At 33.3% G+C, this 17,436-nt stretch overlaps 2 protein-coding genes across 3 annotated transcripts; one reads left to right on the top strand and one right to left on the bottom strand.

The window, feature by feature from the left end:
- Positions 1-8,979: 8,979 nt before the first annotated feature.
- On the top strand, positions 8,980-10,717 carry LOC119669257 (transcription factor Sp9-like). 2 transcript variants are annotated; one of them, XM_038079085.1, is made up of 2 exons: positions 8,980-10,202; positions 10,293-10,717. In XM_038079085.1, the coding sequence occupies exons 1-2, from the start codon at positions 9,866-9,868 to the stop codon at positions 10,418-10,420; spliced, it is 465 nt and encodes a 154-aa protein (XP_037935013.1). In that variant the 5' UTR covers positions 8,980-9,865; the 3' UTR covers positions 10,421-10,717. The 2 variants fall into 2 exon arrangements, with proteins under 2 accessions (XP_037935013.1, XP_037935011.1); XM_038079083.1 differs by having other exon boundaries at positions 8,980-10,717.
- On the bottom strand, positions 9,039-9,854 carry LOC119666401 (uncharacterized protein K02A2.6-like). Its single transcript, XM_038075680.1, has one exon. It carries the CDS (start codon positions 9,852-9,854, stop codon positions 9,039-9,041), a length of 816 nt encoding a protein of 271 aa, XP_037931608.1.
- Positions 10,718-17,436: the final 6,719 nt, after the last annotated feature.

Here is a 17,436-nt window from a genome sequence, read left to right as displayed (position 1 = left end):
GGTGCTCGGCTTTTTCATTGGAAAATATCAGTTTGTTTTGTTTAGCATCACTTTTTGTGGACAATGAACTGCTGTTGAATATTGTATATTGTTCTCTATAAAATAGTGATGGGAAAATTGTCAACTGTTTGCCTGAAAATATTTTACTTTTGCACAATTTCTCACGCTAGGAACAACATTTCTGTTTATTAGTTTCGTTTTTGTTGATATTTCTGGCATTTTAGTGAAACACTTTTATTGTGAAAAAATTTAAATTTTTATTAATTTTTGTTTTCAAATGTTTTCAGATGCCTTAACTTTTTCCATTTTCATGCTGCAAACTGATGCGTAACGGATGCAAAACTTTTCATATAAATTTACAATGACGCAAACATGACAATTTAAGTCTGAACATAAATATTGCAATAAATTGAAAAACGTAAAAGGATTAAAATATTTGTTGCATGTTTGCACAAATCCAAATAATATACTCTCTCAATGTATCTATTTGTAGTTGGGAAAATATTATTCGAAAATAGGTGAATTGTTTAACAACCCGAACAGAATTCTAAATTATCTTAAAAAATGTTAAAAGGTTTATCCGCATATATAAACAAAAATGTTGAAAAACTTATTTATAAATTCAATTTAGGAATGGAATACATTAAAAGCTTGTCATAAAATACATTTTTACATAAATTAAAAAATTTTGTAAAAAGTTTACTAAAAAAATAAATGATTTATTTATTTACGCTATTTCTGTGCTAAACTTTCAAATAAAAGATTGGAAGACTCAACGATATGTAAGCCCCTGTATGCAATTTGGATACGTTTCAATACTCTTATTGAAATGCCGTGTAGAAATATCAATCTTATGGTAGGTTCGCTTACAGGTCATAGCAGATTAAGTAACCATGTTAGAAAATTAAATCTCCCCTTCAATTATAACTGCCGCAGTTATGGTAGGAAGACGATGATCTTTGTTTTTGCTCAGCTCTTGCACGGCAGCGACTCACTAGTTTAGAGGTCCCCTTAAGGATCTGTAAATCCCACTAAATAGTTTTCTAAGCTTCGTCCAGTAACACTAAGTGAATCCCTTTGGAAAACCGGTATAATCTAACCTAACCAAATTTATTTATAAGATAGAACTATTAAATGTGAACATATACCACAGGTTATTGAAAATGAATATTTTGCAATATTCATCACCTTTATTTGCCAAATTAATTTCGACTGTAGGCGATCATACAATTTAACTTATATTTTGCTTAAATATTACAACAATTATTATCAACACAAGGAACATGTAGTTGAAATCAATACAAGGGACATCGAGTCAAAATTAACACTGGGACAAGGAGTAGAAATTAATAGAAGGAAACAAGGAAGAAAAGCTAGCAAAATTGATAAAAATCGCGGTGATCAATATCGAGTCACACATCAACATAACACAAGGAATAAGGACTAACGAAATTGATCAGAATTACGGTGATTAGTAACGAATTAAAATCAACACCAGGGACTAACGAAGTAGGGTTGATCTTAAAATTTGACAAAAACGTATATTGCCTATAAAATGTACTAAAAACAAAAAAAGAAAAAAAACTTTTTAAACCATCTTTAATGGCTGGCCTATTAAACAGAGATACTTTCCCGAAAATCCTGCAATGCAACAGATTATCAATAAAAAAAACTGAATGAACTACTGAAGAAAAATTGTGTAGAGCCATCCAAAAGCCCCTACAGCCTCCGTTGGTACTTGTAAAGAAGAAGAATGGTACATGGCGTTTTTATAGACTATCGGCAGATGTCTATATCCCAGATGTCTATCCTTTGCCCCTTATACATTATATTCTAGATCGCCTTAGCAATGCAAAATTTATAAGTAGCATTGACTTGAAAGACGGTTATTGACAGATTCCCATGGACAAGCAGAGTAAACAATTCACAGCCTTTATGGTACCAGGACGAGGCTAATTCCAGTGGAGCGTACTACCGTTTGTCTTGCATTCCTCTCTTGCTACGTTTCAGCGCGCGTTAGATCAAGTTATCGGAGTTGACATGAAGCCACAAGCATTTACATGCATGCACGACATTATAGTAATGGGCACCACACTCGAACACCACACGCCGAACCTGAAAAAAGTACTACGCCGTCTCAAAACAGCCAATCTTAGGATTAATGTGGAAAAATGTGAATTTTTCAAAAGAGAGACAAAATACTTGGGATTATTAGTTCACAAGAAATCCACACTGAAGCAGACAAAGTAGCTGCCATACGAGATCTCTCACCCCCCACCAATATCAATCAAATAAGACAATTTCTTTGTGTATCATCGTAGTATCGTCATTTCGTACCTGATTTCGCACGCGTTATGCATCCACTTATGTCACTGTTAAAAAAAGACAAGCATTGGAAGTGGACAGAAATAGATCAACAAGCATTTTAAGAAATTAAAACTCGTCTAACCGAAGCACCAAATTTCACATGTCCTGATTACAATAAGAAATTTTGTCTACAAATAGACGAAAGCGATACCGGCTTGGGTGCTGGATTAACACAAGAGATTGATGGTGTTGAGAAGGTAATAGCGTGCGCCAGTAGAAACTTGTCCGAAACCGGGGTAAACTATTTTACAACCGAGAAAGAATGCTTAGCTATTGTATGGGGAAAGTATTTGCCTTACAGCGTCGGAACTGGAAGCCGCTTATAAGTCAATTAGTGTGGGTCAAACAATACCCTCTCTCTAATGCAAAGAATGATTTTTCAGCGAAGCTTGCACCAAAATTCGACGAATCATTTAAAGTAATAAGATTCATACTGCCAGTTATAGTAGAGCTTAATGCAAATAAATCAGGAAAATTCTCTAAGGCGCATATTGCCGTAGTACACCTTAGGGTGCACTACAGTTCACGTAAAATATAAAGAACATCAACGCTTAGGTACCGGCAAACTAATTGCGATCTAAAGCAAACACCCGCTATCTATGCAATTATATAAAAGACTTTCGCAATTAAGAAGTTTTTAATAATAGTTCAAACATACACCTCTGACAGGATGAGTGACTCAGAACAAAATTTCAAATTATCGCTGAAAAATGCTGCACGAAAATAACAGAATTAAATAAAGAAAGAACAAGATGTCAATATTTACCAAATCCAGTATGGATAAATAAAAAAACCATGATGAAGCCAAATACAAAATGGCAGTCAAAGTGCAAAGTGGGTCAGAGTGGCAGCAGCCAATACAAACACCCTATAACATAGCTGACAGTAGTCAAGGAATACCACGTGTAACTCCAGGCGACAGGAGCCAAACATCTAGAGCCCAAGATTGGAGATCGAAAAACAAGATTGTAGCAACATTAGCAGCGGAACCATCTCGAACGACAATCGGTCAGATATAATAGACCTCGACTGCGACTGGCAACTAATGGAGTCCGAGACGAATGAGACCATACGTCCGAAACCAAAAAGCGTCACGTGGCCGTCTGAGCTTAAGTTAGCTATACGCGATGCGCTCACCAAACATATTAAAAGCAAACGAATTACCTATCGACACACCATTAACAATATGTTGTAGTTAGTAAGGATAAACCGCCAAGGGCCAAATTTACACAAGTAAATTTCCATTAACGATATGGAACATTTAACAATCGCTAAACGTGTTAAAACTGTAAACACTTACTACCAAAATCATAGTTAAGTATTTTTCGCATTTTATTTTCTTCAATGATAACGATCATTTATGATTTGATAAATATATCAACACATTTGTTGTATTTAAGGAGGTGAGAATTCACAAGTAACTGTCGAAAGGCCCTTGAATCCACAACAAGTCATTGTTTGATGTGACAAAAATGAATTTTCATTATTACGAGTATTATTAGACGAAACAATAATAAACTGCAACCTATAAAAGCTCAACGGCGATAAGGGAAACGTATCATCATGGCTTTTCAAATACATCCCAAAAAACAAATCCAACCAGTTGACCGAACTACCTGCGCATGATTAAGCCTGAACAACAAAAACTAACCCATCCCACCATTTTTTACCTAACACCCTCAAGGACAAAAACAACAATAACCCTACCAATTAGATTTAAATTATAAGACCTGTAATAAGTATAAATAGCTTGTAAGTTGCATAGATGTTTTTAATATTAGGAATCCTCCTGATGAAGGCAAAAGCGAATTTGCCGAAATACGTATAGAATTATACTAAAAAATAACGCACGAAATAAAAGCTAACATTCTTAAAAAACAAAACAGATTTTAATAAAAATTTCGACGTAACAACTCAAAAAAATTAATAACAAAATTATACAAAGGCCCAACATGGCACTCGAGTCAAAAAATTCCAAAAATTAAAAACATCAATAGCAAAACTGAGCAAAGACATCGCTTTCCTAAAGAAATGTTGTAAAGAGAATATCATCCCCACCAGCCACAAAATATCAATCAAATCCACGAAAGTATCTTCGACTAAAATAAAAAAACTGGAAATTGAGTTCATACGAGACTCAATTCAGTCATCAAGAGCCGAGTTGGACATAAAAACAAGAGAAGCATATTATCTGCACCTAAAGTTAGCAAAGAAATACCCAGTACAATTCGACCATTTCCTCAAAAAGGTTAAGACCACCGAGACGTTCGAAAGAAAGAGGAAATCCATAAACCACAGCCACAAGTTAAAGTCGGTGAAAACAAAAAAGACCCCAGCAGAAAAACCAACAGTAAAAAATGTAGAAAATTTCGTCATTAACCAGTCAACACAGCAGTTTACAGAACACCAACTGAAACTACTCAACAATGGTTTAAAACATGCAATCAACGAGAATCCCAACATAGAACAACTAGTCACCGATATAGAATCCGCAATCAGGTCCTCAACCAAAGAGTTCCCACTATCACTGGAAGACCAATCAGCCATCAGAAACCTCACAGCAAGAGTCATTGAATCCACCAGCACACAACAAAATTAAGTAAGGACCAAAAATTACTAAAGGAACTAAAAAAGAAGCCAGTATATTACCTAAAAGCCGACAAAGGAAACGCATTAGTCATAATGGACAAAGACGAATACGACCAAAAAGTCCAAGAAAAAATCGACAACGGCCCCTACAGAGAATTCAGGAATAACCCCCTACCGGACATGATTAACAGAACCAACAAACTGATTGAAAAGTGTTCAAAATTTCTAAATTTTGATAGGAAACAAATGAAGGAACCGGCACCCTCACTACCACGATTCAAAGCTTTACCTAAAATTCACAAACCCGGAAAGGAAATGAGGGAAATCATAACAGCAGACAGATCCCCATGCCAACGCATCGCGAAATGGTTAGTGAAAGAACTAACCAACATCCTATGCAGCCCACACAATTTTTCAGTCAAGAACTCCAATGAATTCGCAGAAAAATTAAAACGGGAAAACATTACAGGAGATGAAGAAATGGTGTCATTCGACGTCAAGGCGTTATACCCAAGCGTTAACGTAAAAGAAGCAATAAGGATCCTTGAGGAAGAACTCCTCAAAAAGAAAACAGACAAAGTTAAAACAATGAAATACATCCAACTAGCACAACTCTGCATGGAAGAAAATTACTTTACCTTCAGAGGCAGGTTCTTCAAACAAACAAAAGGGGCTCCAATGGGTAACCCCCTATCATCACTATTAAGCGAATTGTTCATGAGTAGACTGGAATCCAAATTAAAAGAAAACGAAATTCTACCAAGGGTATGGATCAGATACGTAGATGATGTATTCGCGATCGTAAAGAAAAACAGAATACAAGAAACTTTGGAGAATCTCAACAATGCACATGGAAACATTGAGTTCACACACGAACGAGAAAACAAGGGATACCTACCATTCTTAGACCTACTGATACAACACAAAAATGGCGCTTTCGAATTCAGTATCTATAGGAAACCAACGAGTACCAAACGTGTCATACCCAACAACTCAAACCATTCGTTCCAACACAAAATGGCAGCCTTCCACCATATGATACACAGAATGCTAACATTACCCCTTACACAAGCAGCTATCAATGAGGAAACCACACACATCAAGGAAATAGCGGACATCAACGGATACTCCCACAACACCATCGACAGAATTATAAAAAAGAAACGCAGGCAACTATATTCCAGAAACATGACGACCTTAACAACAGAGAAGCCAAAACAAAGAAGGGTCGCCGTAGTGTATAACAACACCGTCTCCAAAGGTCTTAAAACCAAATTGAAAAAATTCAATATCGACCTAGTTTACTCCAGTAGACCACACCAACTCGAAAGTTTATTACTGAAGTAAATACAACCGACAAGATTGACAGTTTATATTTAACTGAATTTTGTTTACATTTCATTATTTAAGATTGTTTAAACTAATGCAAAACATACTAGATTATAACACTTTCTCCGCCCTTAATTTTTGACAAGGTTTAAGTTTTCCTGAAATCGTCGGATTCAAATCGATTTACATCCTTCCGAATACGACAACTTTTTCGAAGTTGAACTGCTTCGGTAGAACGTTCTTCACTAGGCATTAATGTTGATTGGCTAGATGAAGGCGGTGTGGCATTGATGAAATTTGGAGCGAATTCAAAAATTGGTTGTGAAGAGAGGTCAGAGCTACTTCTAGTTTTAAGCTGATTAACATGACGTTTGATGTAACCAAAAGATGTGTTCACTCGGTAAACCATTTTACCAAGTTGTTTCACAATAACTCCTTTTATCCATTTTTCCCCTCTTGCGTAGTTTCGAGCGAAGACGGGTTGCTTTAGACTAAATTTCATTTTCCGTTTCGAAGCTTCAAGGTGCTTCCTAGGCGATTCAAACAGTTGACTCAACAAGGTACGAACAGGCCTTCCATGTAAAAGTTCTGCAGGTGATTTACCCTCAGCATTCGGCATTGCACGATATGTTGCAAGATATTTTGATACAGCGAATTTGAGAGACAATCCGTCGTCAATGTTTTTCTGAACAGCAGTTTTAAAAGATCTGACGAATCGTTCGGCTAACCCGTTTGAGGCTGGATGAAACGGCGCTGTTGTTATATGTTTGATGCCAAGTTTTGAGCAAAAATGTTTGAATGCTTCAGCTGTAAATTGCGGACCATTGTCACTTACGATGGTTTCTGGTATACCTTCCAGAGAAAATAAAGAAGACAATGCTGATATGGTGTCAACCGTTGTTGTTGTAGATAGTTGTACAACGAACGGAAATTGCGAGAAAGCGTCGACACAAATTAGCCACATTGAATTACAAAATGGACCAGCAAAGTCGATATGTACTCTCTCCCAAGGTCGATCAGCTTCAGGCCAGCTTAAGTATTCACGTGCGTGAACAGGATTTGCAATTTTGCACACATCACAATTTTCAGTTAATTGTGCGATGTCTTTGTCAATATTAGTCCACCAGACATGTTGTCGAGCTAGCTGTTTCATTCTCGATACTCCCCAATGACCATCATGAAGAAGTTTAAGAATTTTCTGCTTAAGGGAGGCTGGAATGACAACCCGGTTGTACTCCGTCTGGAGGCAAAGCAAATTGTTGTTAAGTATTAAAGCAAAGCGATGATTGAAAAATGATCGAAGATCAGCATCTTGAGGCATTAGCTTTTCAGGCCAACCGTTTGTAACGAGAAAATAAACTCGGCGAAGAATTGGGTCATTTTTGGCATGCTGACGAATTATTTCAGCGTCGATAGGTGTGTTAAGTTCATTGATGTTGAAACAGGATTCTTCATGATCAAAAGTTTTGTCTTCACCAACAGGTAAACGAGATAAAGCATCAGCATTAAGAGCTGGTTCAAAAATATCACCATATTTCTTACACAGCTCGCTAATTCTGTGTGATTCACTAACTGATTCACAGTTACAAATTTGTTGAATCTCAAACCCGAATTCTTTAAATAAATCGAAACCGAATAAATTGTTACAGTTTTCGACATCCACGACAACGATTACCACTTCCCTTTCTTTTCCGCCACATTTGATATCTACGCAAAGTTCACCAAGCACTGGAATTTCATTTTTGCCAAAACCAAATAAGGTTTTTGTACAATTTCGCAACTTTGGGCAATTTAGAATTTTGAATGTTCGCTTATTTATTAGAGAAACTGTTGCACCAGAATCCATTTGGAAAGACACAATTTTATTACAAATTTCCAAGTCAATGTAATTCTTATTGCTTTCAGTTTTTACAATACCTGTTAAACTGTTAATTGTTTCAACAGTACCAATGTTGTGACTTTTACGACGGTAATCTTTCTTCTTGTTTTCATCACCTGAATTACGTTTGTTGTTCTTGTTTTGTTTTGACATGCACACTGGCGCAATATGTCCAATTTTGCTACATCTATTGCATACAGCATTTCTAAATTTACAGTTTTCTCTTGCATGAGAGTTTCCACAGCCAGAACATGATTTGAATTTTACTTTATTATTGTTATTGTTGAAAACACCCGGTTTTTTTATAATTGTACCAACTGAATTAACAGGCATTGAGTTTTCGATCGTTTGTTCTTTAATTGTTGCCACCGTTTTAGTGGTTGTTTCGTACAATTCTGCAATCTGTAAAACATCAGCAAGTGTCGGCTGGGGCTTTTGGAACGCAGCCGTGCGCACTGCATCGTGAGGTGTACGTATAATAATTTGGTCACGAATCATATCATCCACGAAATTGTGTAAACAATTCTGGGCTGAGCACGAAAAGTTACACTCTCTTGCCAATCCGCGGAGATCGGCTACCCACTCTCTGTATGATTGATGTGGCTTCATTTCCCTTTTGAAAAAATCGTAACGTGCAGCGACCACATGTCGTTTCGACTGGAAATGATCCGTTAGTTTTTCCGTTAAATTTTCGAAAGATTGTTCTTGTACTTTCGTGTTACCGAAAAGATTTTTTAGAAGTAAATACAACCGACAAGATTGACAGTTTATATTTAACTCAATTTTGTTTACATTTCATTATTTAAGATTGTTTAAACTAATGCAAAACATACTAGATTATAACACTTTCTCCGCCCTTAATTTTTGACAAAGTTCAAGTTTTCCTGAAATCGTCGGATTCAAATCGATTAATAACCTTCCGAATACGACCACTTTTTCGAAGTTGAACTACTTCGGTAGAACGTTCTTCACTAGGCATTAATGTTGATTGGCTAGATGAAGGCGGTGTGGCATTGATGAAATTTGGAGTGAATTCAAAAATTGGTTGTGAAGAGAGGTCAGAGCTACTTCTAGTTTTAAGCTGATTAACATGACGTTTGATGTAACCAAAAGATGTGTTCACTCGGTAAACCATTTTACCAAGTTGTTTCACAATAACTCCTTTTATCCATTTTTCCCCTCTTGCGTAGTTTCGAGCGAAGACGGGTTGCTTTAGACTGAATTTCATTTTCCGTTTCGAAGCTTCAAGGTGCTTCCTAGGCGATTCAAACAGTTGACTCAACAAGGTACGAACAGGCCTTCCATGTAAAAGTTCCGCAGGTGATTTACCTTCAGCATTCGGCATTGCACGATATGTTGCAAGATATTTTGATACAGCGAATTTGAGAGACAATCCATCGTCAATGTTTTTCTGAACAGCAGTTTTAAAAGATCTGACGAATCGTTCGGCTAACCCGTTTGAGGCTGGATGAAACGGCGCTGTTGTTATATGTTTGATGCCAAGTTTTGAGCAAAAATGTTTGAATGCTTCAGCTGTAAATTGCGGACCATTGTCACTTACGATGGTTTCTGGTATACCTTCCAGAGAAAATATAGAAGACAATGCTGATACGGTGTCAACCGTTGTTGTTGTAGATAGTTGTACAACGAACGGAAATTGCGAGAAAGCGTCGACACAAATTAGCCACATTGAATTACAAAATGGACCAGCAAAGTCGATATGTACTCTCTCCCAAGGTCGATCAGCTTCAGGCCAGCTTAAGTATTCACGTGCGTGAACAGGATTTGCAATTTTGCACACATCACAATTTTCAGTTAATTGTGCGATGTCTTTGTCAATATCTACGTTGGCATACTGGCGAACGTCCATTTGTTTGCTCATGGATGTTTTGCGGAAAACGCTTTACTCGATCTGATGAACTGCAAAGGCATCGTAGAACACATACTGGAGAAAAACGTTTCCAGTGCCGTGAATGTAATAAAAAATTCATGCGAAGCGATCATCTTTCGAAACACATTAAAACTCATTACAAAGTCCGTTCATCAATTGATGGCTTTGAAGTACGTTCTCCAATCGAAGTGATGGATATGCTTAAGCAGGAAAAATTAGAACACGAATCTGGTGCAGAAAGTGATAGTAAAGGGACTGAAAACACCAGCACACCAAAAAGTATTACAACAGCAAATGGCATTGTCACTAGCCCAGAATTGTTTTTGCTTCATCGTCGAGTTCCATTTGTAAATACGCATCCTTAAGGTCGATTTTTGTAAAATGTTGACCGCAATTAATTTTATGGAAAAGACTTTCGCGTATGGGCAAAGGATATTGTTCAATGTCAATTTGCGCATTGACTGCTTGTTTAAAATCCCCACAAATTCTTATGGAACCATCAGCTTTTGGCGCTAGTACAATAGGCGAAGCCCATTGGGAAAACTTCACAGGTTTCCAAATACCCGCATTTGTCAATCGATTGACTTCTTTCTTGAAAAGTGACATTTGCGAAAATGGAATTTGTCGGCTTTTGTAAAATTTCGGATGTGCATTTGGCTTTAAAAAAATACTGACCTCAAAATTTTCTGTGCCAATCCAAGACAAGAAAAATGATTTTTGTTTTTCACTGCACTGAACTGAATATGCTAAAAAATGTTGGTTAAGTTGTTCTAAGTACGATTCCCAGGTTTGCTGTTCTTTCGAAAATTTGTGAAATACTGGAACAATGTTGTTATTTCTTTCAGATACACCGGCAGTACCTTGTTTTTGAAACATTGAGTCCATCCACTCACGTTGTTGTTTCAGCAAATTTTTTGAGAACTCTTGTTGTTCTTTAAGCAATTGCTTATAAATTTCACTTTCGCCCGGCATGATTGTATGTAAAATTGAACGGTACGAAATAAGCGTGAAAGCGATTGAATAATTGCAGATTTTTATCCTCGTCGCCAACTGAAGTAAATACAACCGACAAGATTGACAGTTTATATTTAACTGAATTTTGTTTACATTTCATTATTTAAGATTGTTTAAACTAATGCAAAACATACTAGATTATAACAATTACCATCCACAAAAGACCCAATCGACTCCTTAGAAAAATATCTCAAAGCTTGTCATATATCATAATCTATTAAACATTATTTTAATTAAAGTCTTATAAGATAATGATACTTGAGTTAAAACTCTAAGTGAGAACATTAGTTATATAGTGAAAAATATATTTTAAATATCATATATATGTATATAAAAGTGTATTATTTTTTTAATTACATTAAATTTTTATTATTTAAGAAAATGTATTTGAAATATACTGATAAATATATTTTTAATATAATAAATGTATATAAAAAAGCGTATAATTTTTTTTAATATGACGTTTTATTTTTTTAATTAAGCAAATATTTTCGAAGTAATATTTTTAATCTCTTCCGCAATAAGAATTAAAAAGTTATTCACTCAATAATAACGATGAAAAATTCCGTAACCATATGCTATACTATTAAATTCGTAAAAAATAAATAAAAATAATAATTTCCTCTTTCTACACAATAAGATACTAAATATTTTGCCATGAATAAAAATAATGTTTAATTCTCAGAAATATAAAATTAACCCACCACGAGAGCGCATTCCCTTCTGTAAATTTTATTACAATTTCAATAAAAATTGTGGGTTGAGATGTAATTTGTACATACTTTAATATTACTTTTTTATTATTTTTGCTATAGAAACCAAATTCTATGATTTATTTATACAATAAAAAAAAAACTAATATTAAATTTATCTCTTTTAAGTGAAATTTAAAGATACTTTATTGCGAATTCTTGGTTATGGTTTTCGGAAGTAATCTGCTTTCATTGAAATTTCGAGACACGCAAGCATTTCAAGTACATAAAATTGTATTCAATTTTTGAAACTTACTCAGCATTTGCAATTATGTACAACCTAGAAGATGTCACTTTCATTCTAATTTAATTCACTTCAGCCTTTTCCACATGAAAGCGTACCCTTTCTCTACTAAAATATTTGCATTGTCGTTAAAAACTTTATACCAATTTAACAACACTTTTCAACGCCACATCAACTTATTTGCTGAACTTGACTTAAGTAAGTCAACATACAGGCAATGGTAGAGGCATTGGTAGAGGCATTGGTAGAGGCAATGGTTGAGGCATGGGAGGTATGGTAAAGTACTATTTACATTTATCCTAGCTGAAATTGTATCTGCATCTGAATAATTTTCTTTGGCACAGCCTCACAATTCTTTAGCTTGCCTGCTAATGTAACATTTTCATTTAAGTGACTTCAATGTAAATGAAGAACTTTACTCATCACATCATCGCATCAACACATCCAACAACTTACATTAGAGGAAAAGTGGTAAATTTTACTAATTCTTTATTTCGTTTTATTTGATATTTACTAACAAAACAAACCACAAAATTTCCATCTAGAACGCATATCAGAAGTGGATATTTTATTGGGAATTCACGCTTGCCTACACAGCCTCATGCAACCGCATTTGGTAGGTTGGAAGAGCCTATTTGCAATCGTAGTTACTCGAAATCTTCGACATGAAAGAAAACAGCAATGGAACCACAGAATTGCGGAATAATTTTCATTATTTCATGGTGAATACACGCACAGGCTATGGCAATATGCATATTTCAGTGCCGTGTTGCATGCGGCAGAGGAGTAATTTATTTTTATTAAATATAATTTATAATATTAAGAAAATCAACGACTAATGTAGCAGCCACTTGAGCGGATGTTGACTTGAAACGGACTTTAGCTCGGCTGAACACTTTGCTATGTTAGAGTATATCCAGTCCACAGCAATTTGTATATAACATAGTATGGTAAGCTGTCATTTTTTTCTCGAATTCGCTGTATTAAAAAACAAATACGTTTACATGCTGCGCAACCGGAAGGAAATTTATTACGCCGGATGTTAGCACAGCGTTCCGTGCTGCGTCGTCATATGATATGCAAAATAAAAAATTTTTTAATAAGAACAAATTCAACAATTTACCGAGTTTTGCACTCATAGTTTAATTAAATTTAAAAGATAAAAAATAAACATTTTTTTTCTCTGTAAATAATATGCATAGATAATAACAATTTATGTTTATGCTTTGGTAAACTCAAAATTATTTAATTTTATTTTATTTTATTTTATTTACATATTCCAATAAAAAAAAAAAATGACAATTGTAGAACAATAACTTAAAGGCATTTAGCTATATTAATTTCAACTTTAATTTTTCAAAACTTATTAAATATTTAATTAAATTTTGTCAGTCAAAGATGATGCCTTCTCATAAAGCTGCTCTAATGCAATTCATATAATTTGTAAAGTTAAAATAATAGCTAAATATGCCAAAATTCTTAATTATGCTATCCAATATTGCTCCGCAGTAAGCACAAATGCAAATTCGTACTTAAACGTAAGTCTTCAGATTATACTTTGTGCTTATTTTGTGAAACAATGTATAATTAATTTAATTACTATAGAAAATAAGCTCCTTACATATTTTCATTGTAATATTTGCAGATTTGGAGAATAGCACAATCCCACACTTGAAAATTATCTTCAATAATATTGAATAATAGTTCCCAAATTTCTAATCTCGAATTTTGCTGTCTTAATTGACTGCCATTGAAAATGCAATAACAATTCATTATAAATTATATGAAGTGGGAAGGCACTCTGGAATTGAAAGTCGATTAAAGATGAAAAGCAGATGGTTTGAAGCTGTGTACTAGGAACTGGCATAGCCCTGAATGTGCTCTAATATTTAAGAATATACTACACATTTGAAATGGAAAATATTACAAAATATGACAAGAGTAATGTTTTGTTTTATATATAAATATATATAATATAAATATAATATATTAATATTACAAATATAATATAAATAAATAAAATGAAAAAGTAAAAATAAAATTTATATTGATATTTATTAAAAAATATTTATAGAGGTTTAAGTGAACTACAACCACAAAGATTCATTTTTTTATCATTTCAATTACGTGGGCGAATTGATAAGTCAGTGACTTTTTAAATTTCCCGTGCAGTTACTCCAAATGTAACAGTGTTGCTGTCAACTAAAATCTACAAGTGAGCAACTTTCTAATTTTGAGCAAACCACGTCTTTCAGTTGATGTTTGATAGCCGTTCAAAGCAGACAACCTCGTGAATTTTTACGAAAGTGGAAAAAAGTGAATTTCGTGTGGTGATTAAGCACTACTGGCCAAAGTCCACGAATTGGGATACGAACTGCTATCCCATCCAGCATATTCTCCAGACTTAGTCCCCTGCGACTATTTTCTGTTTCCAAACCTAAAGAAATGGCTGAGCGGTAAGAGATTTGAGTCAAATGAAGAAGTCATTACCGAAACAAACGCGTATTTTGAGAGCTTTGATAAAACCTATTATTTGGGGGGAATAAAACAAATAGAAAAACACTAGTCCAAGTGATTATGTAGAAAAATAATATGATTATTTGCCAAAAAAAATTTGTTTTATTCAAAAAGTCACTAACTTATCAAACCACCCTCGCAATTAAATTTTTGGCTGACCATACAGCTGTTTCGAGTATTACCAAATACCCATTATCAGAAATTATTCTTGTATTTAATTATTCGTAAAAAATTTTTGGATACTACAAGTACCAATAATCGAACTCGTGTCCTGCCAAATTTGGAGCTCAGAGTCAGCGCTCCTTAACCAACTGACCCAAAGCCGTACTTGACTTTTTACGCTCGCACATTTTTCTAGAGTTTTGTTAATTTGCTATGAAAGTTTTATTAACAAATTCACTTGCTGTAATTATATTAGAACGAAATCATAAACCAGCTGTAGAATAAATATATAAATATTAAATATATATAAACAAACAAACTCAAGCTATCATAAAGATAATATATAAATATTATTATTTAAAAGAACTGGTTTTTTATAGTACAAATAAAATTTAGATAAAAATTTTAATAGAAAAATTTTTTCTGTACAGAAGAAAATAAGTTTTAGTATTATGAAGGGCAACTGTGTAATTAACAGTATTGATTGTTATTAACTAATACGAGGATGTTATATATATCTAACAATGAACTTAATAAAAAAATCTGTCTACAACGCCATATTTGCACTAAAAACTGAAACGATCGTCTCAACCCACTTATGTGTTTAATTCGTCACTGCGCTGAATCGTGAGTAATATATTAAATTACGAATATAACCTAAGATACCATAACCTAAGAAATTCTTTACACAAATACTTATCTATCTAAGGCTTTTTGTTATTTTTGTTTTTTTAACACAATTCTTTTTTATATCGGTACACTTGTCTTAATGATTCTTGTGCACAATGTCTTAAGAAGTTCAATTTACGGATGATATCAGTTAATTTCACTTCACTAGTATTTTTATTCACTGACCCAAACTTTCGCCTTCGGAAGCAATAGGTTAATACTAGAGATTAGATTAAGTAACTATGGAGAATAGTCAATCAGTGTGATAAATATTCCGTTCATTGTCAAAGATTTTCTTTACATATAAAAAAGTTAGTAAGTTCTTTCCTTATTAATTATAAAACAATTTACTTATATTGATACTACTTTTTTTCGAAAAGCTCTTAAATGGGAAATATATGATATAGTAAGATCGCAAGATAAAATTTCTTTATTTTTCGTTTTCATCTGAAACTTAATCTTTCCAATTAAGTAGGTAGGTAACTCAGCTGAAAGTGATATCAGCAAATTGGCTTAATCCTCCAATTTTCGTTCTGTACTGTCCACATAACTTTGATTTAATAGTGGAGGATTGAAAAATTTTATAACCGGCAGATCTGTTCAGAACATGTTAAAGTAATAAGATTTATTGTTATTTAATATTGAGGGAAGCAAAGGATTTCTTCATTCAAAAATATTTGTAGCAGATGTGAATATAAGCATAACTTCGAAATGGCTTTCATGTACATAACATATAAAGGAAATATTAAAAAAACCAATAACCTCACTTTTAGATCAAATCTTTGAATTTCATTTACAATGTGTACTAAAAACGATATTTTAAAAAATTATTTAATAACTAAATATTTCATTTAAAGACAGATATTCTAAATTAACTTCTGGTTGATGGCTTAGTGAAATTGATTACAAGTTAATTTATGTGAAATTATTTTGTTTTAAAGTTTCGATGAAAATTTTTAATATTTAAACTTTTATATAAACTTTTTATATTAAATATTATTTAAATAAAAAAAAACCACACTTATCAAAGTTCTTTACAATAATAATTATTAAGAAAACAATTACGAGTTCTGGTTCGGGAGGAAATTTCATTATAAGTATATATGGTTCATATATTCTATAGTAAAATCACATAGATTTATGACAAGGGAAGTTAATATATATATGGACGAACTACTAATTTAAAAACAAGTTATAAATAAAGAGATTTAATTCACAATATAAGAATAACAAGAGCACACATTAGCTATAAATAGCTTATTTTTTCTTTTATTTAATATTAAATAAAGCATATAAATTTAATTAAGCAACTTAATTTAAAGTTAATTTGAACTAAACTCAAGATTAATTTAAAAATAATAGAGTAAAAACAATTAAGCAGTTTTATTATTACTAACACTTATTTTGCCACAAACAAAAATATTTGATTTTTATACGAAAAGATAATATTTAACCCTCATTGAATGCATCATACATTTAATCGGTTTAATATTTACTTGAGTTTATTTAAAAAAAATTTGTATAAAAGAATATAACAGATTATCAGTAGAGCATATATTTTGCTCTTAAGAATTAATTTTTTTTAAATTGCCACACTCAAATGTGTATAGGACATACAAAGGAAATAAAAACTTTATCTAAATGCGTCCAAAACTTCAAAACTTTTACGCTGCTTTGACTTGATTGGCATTATATTAAATAGCTTATGAAATATATTTTCAAAAAATTTTCACTGAGATGAATATGCTATTTATTAATACCTTATTACTGGCATTAAAAAACAATAAATCCCTATTTTTTTTAACAATGCGAATGTAATTTTTATAATAAAAATAATCATTTCAGCCGTCAGATACACAGTGGGATAAACACGTACTTTGTGTATGTACTGTACCTGTTGTAAATTGTCGGTAGTATACAATCTAAGCGTCTTAGATTAAAGCTTAAATCGAAGGTGGAACAGTATATGCCGAGGAATGAATGACCATGGATTGCCACTGGGCTGAAAACCGTCATCCATTCT

This window comes from Teleopsis dalmanni, chromosome 1 (assembly GCF_002237135.1).
Source record: "Teleopsis dalmanni isolate 2A chromosome 1, ASM223713v2, whole genome shotgun sequence".
NCBI lineage: Eukaryota > Metazoa > Arthropoda > Insecta > Diptera > Diopsidae > Teleopsis > Teleopsis dalmanni.
The sequence above is the reverse complement of the archived record's forward strand: the minus strand, read 5'-3'. Positions and strand labels throughout refer to the sequence as shown.

What these genes read in the sequence shown, in the direction of transcription:
- LOC119666401 (XM_038075680.1), bottom strand. Translation starts at nt 9,854, where the DNA reads ATGTGGCTAATTTGTGTCGACGCTTTCTCGCAATTTCCGTTCGTTGTA.
- LOC119669257 (XM_038079083.1), top strand. Translation starts at nt 9,866, where the DNA reads ATGGACCAGCAAAGTCGATATGTACTCTCTCCCAAGGTCGATCAGCTT.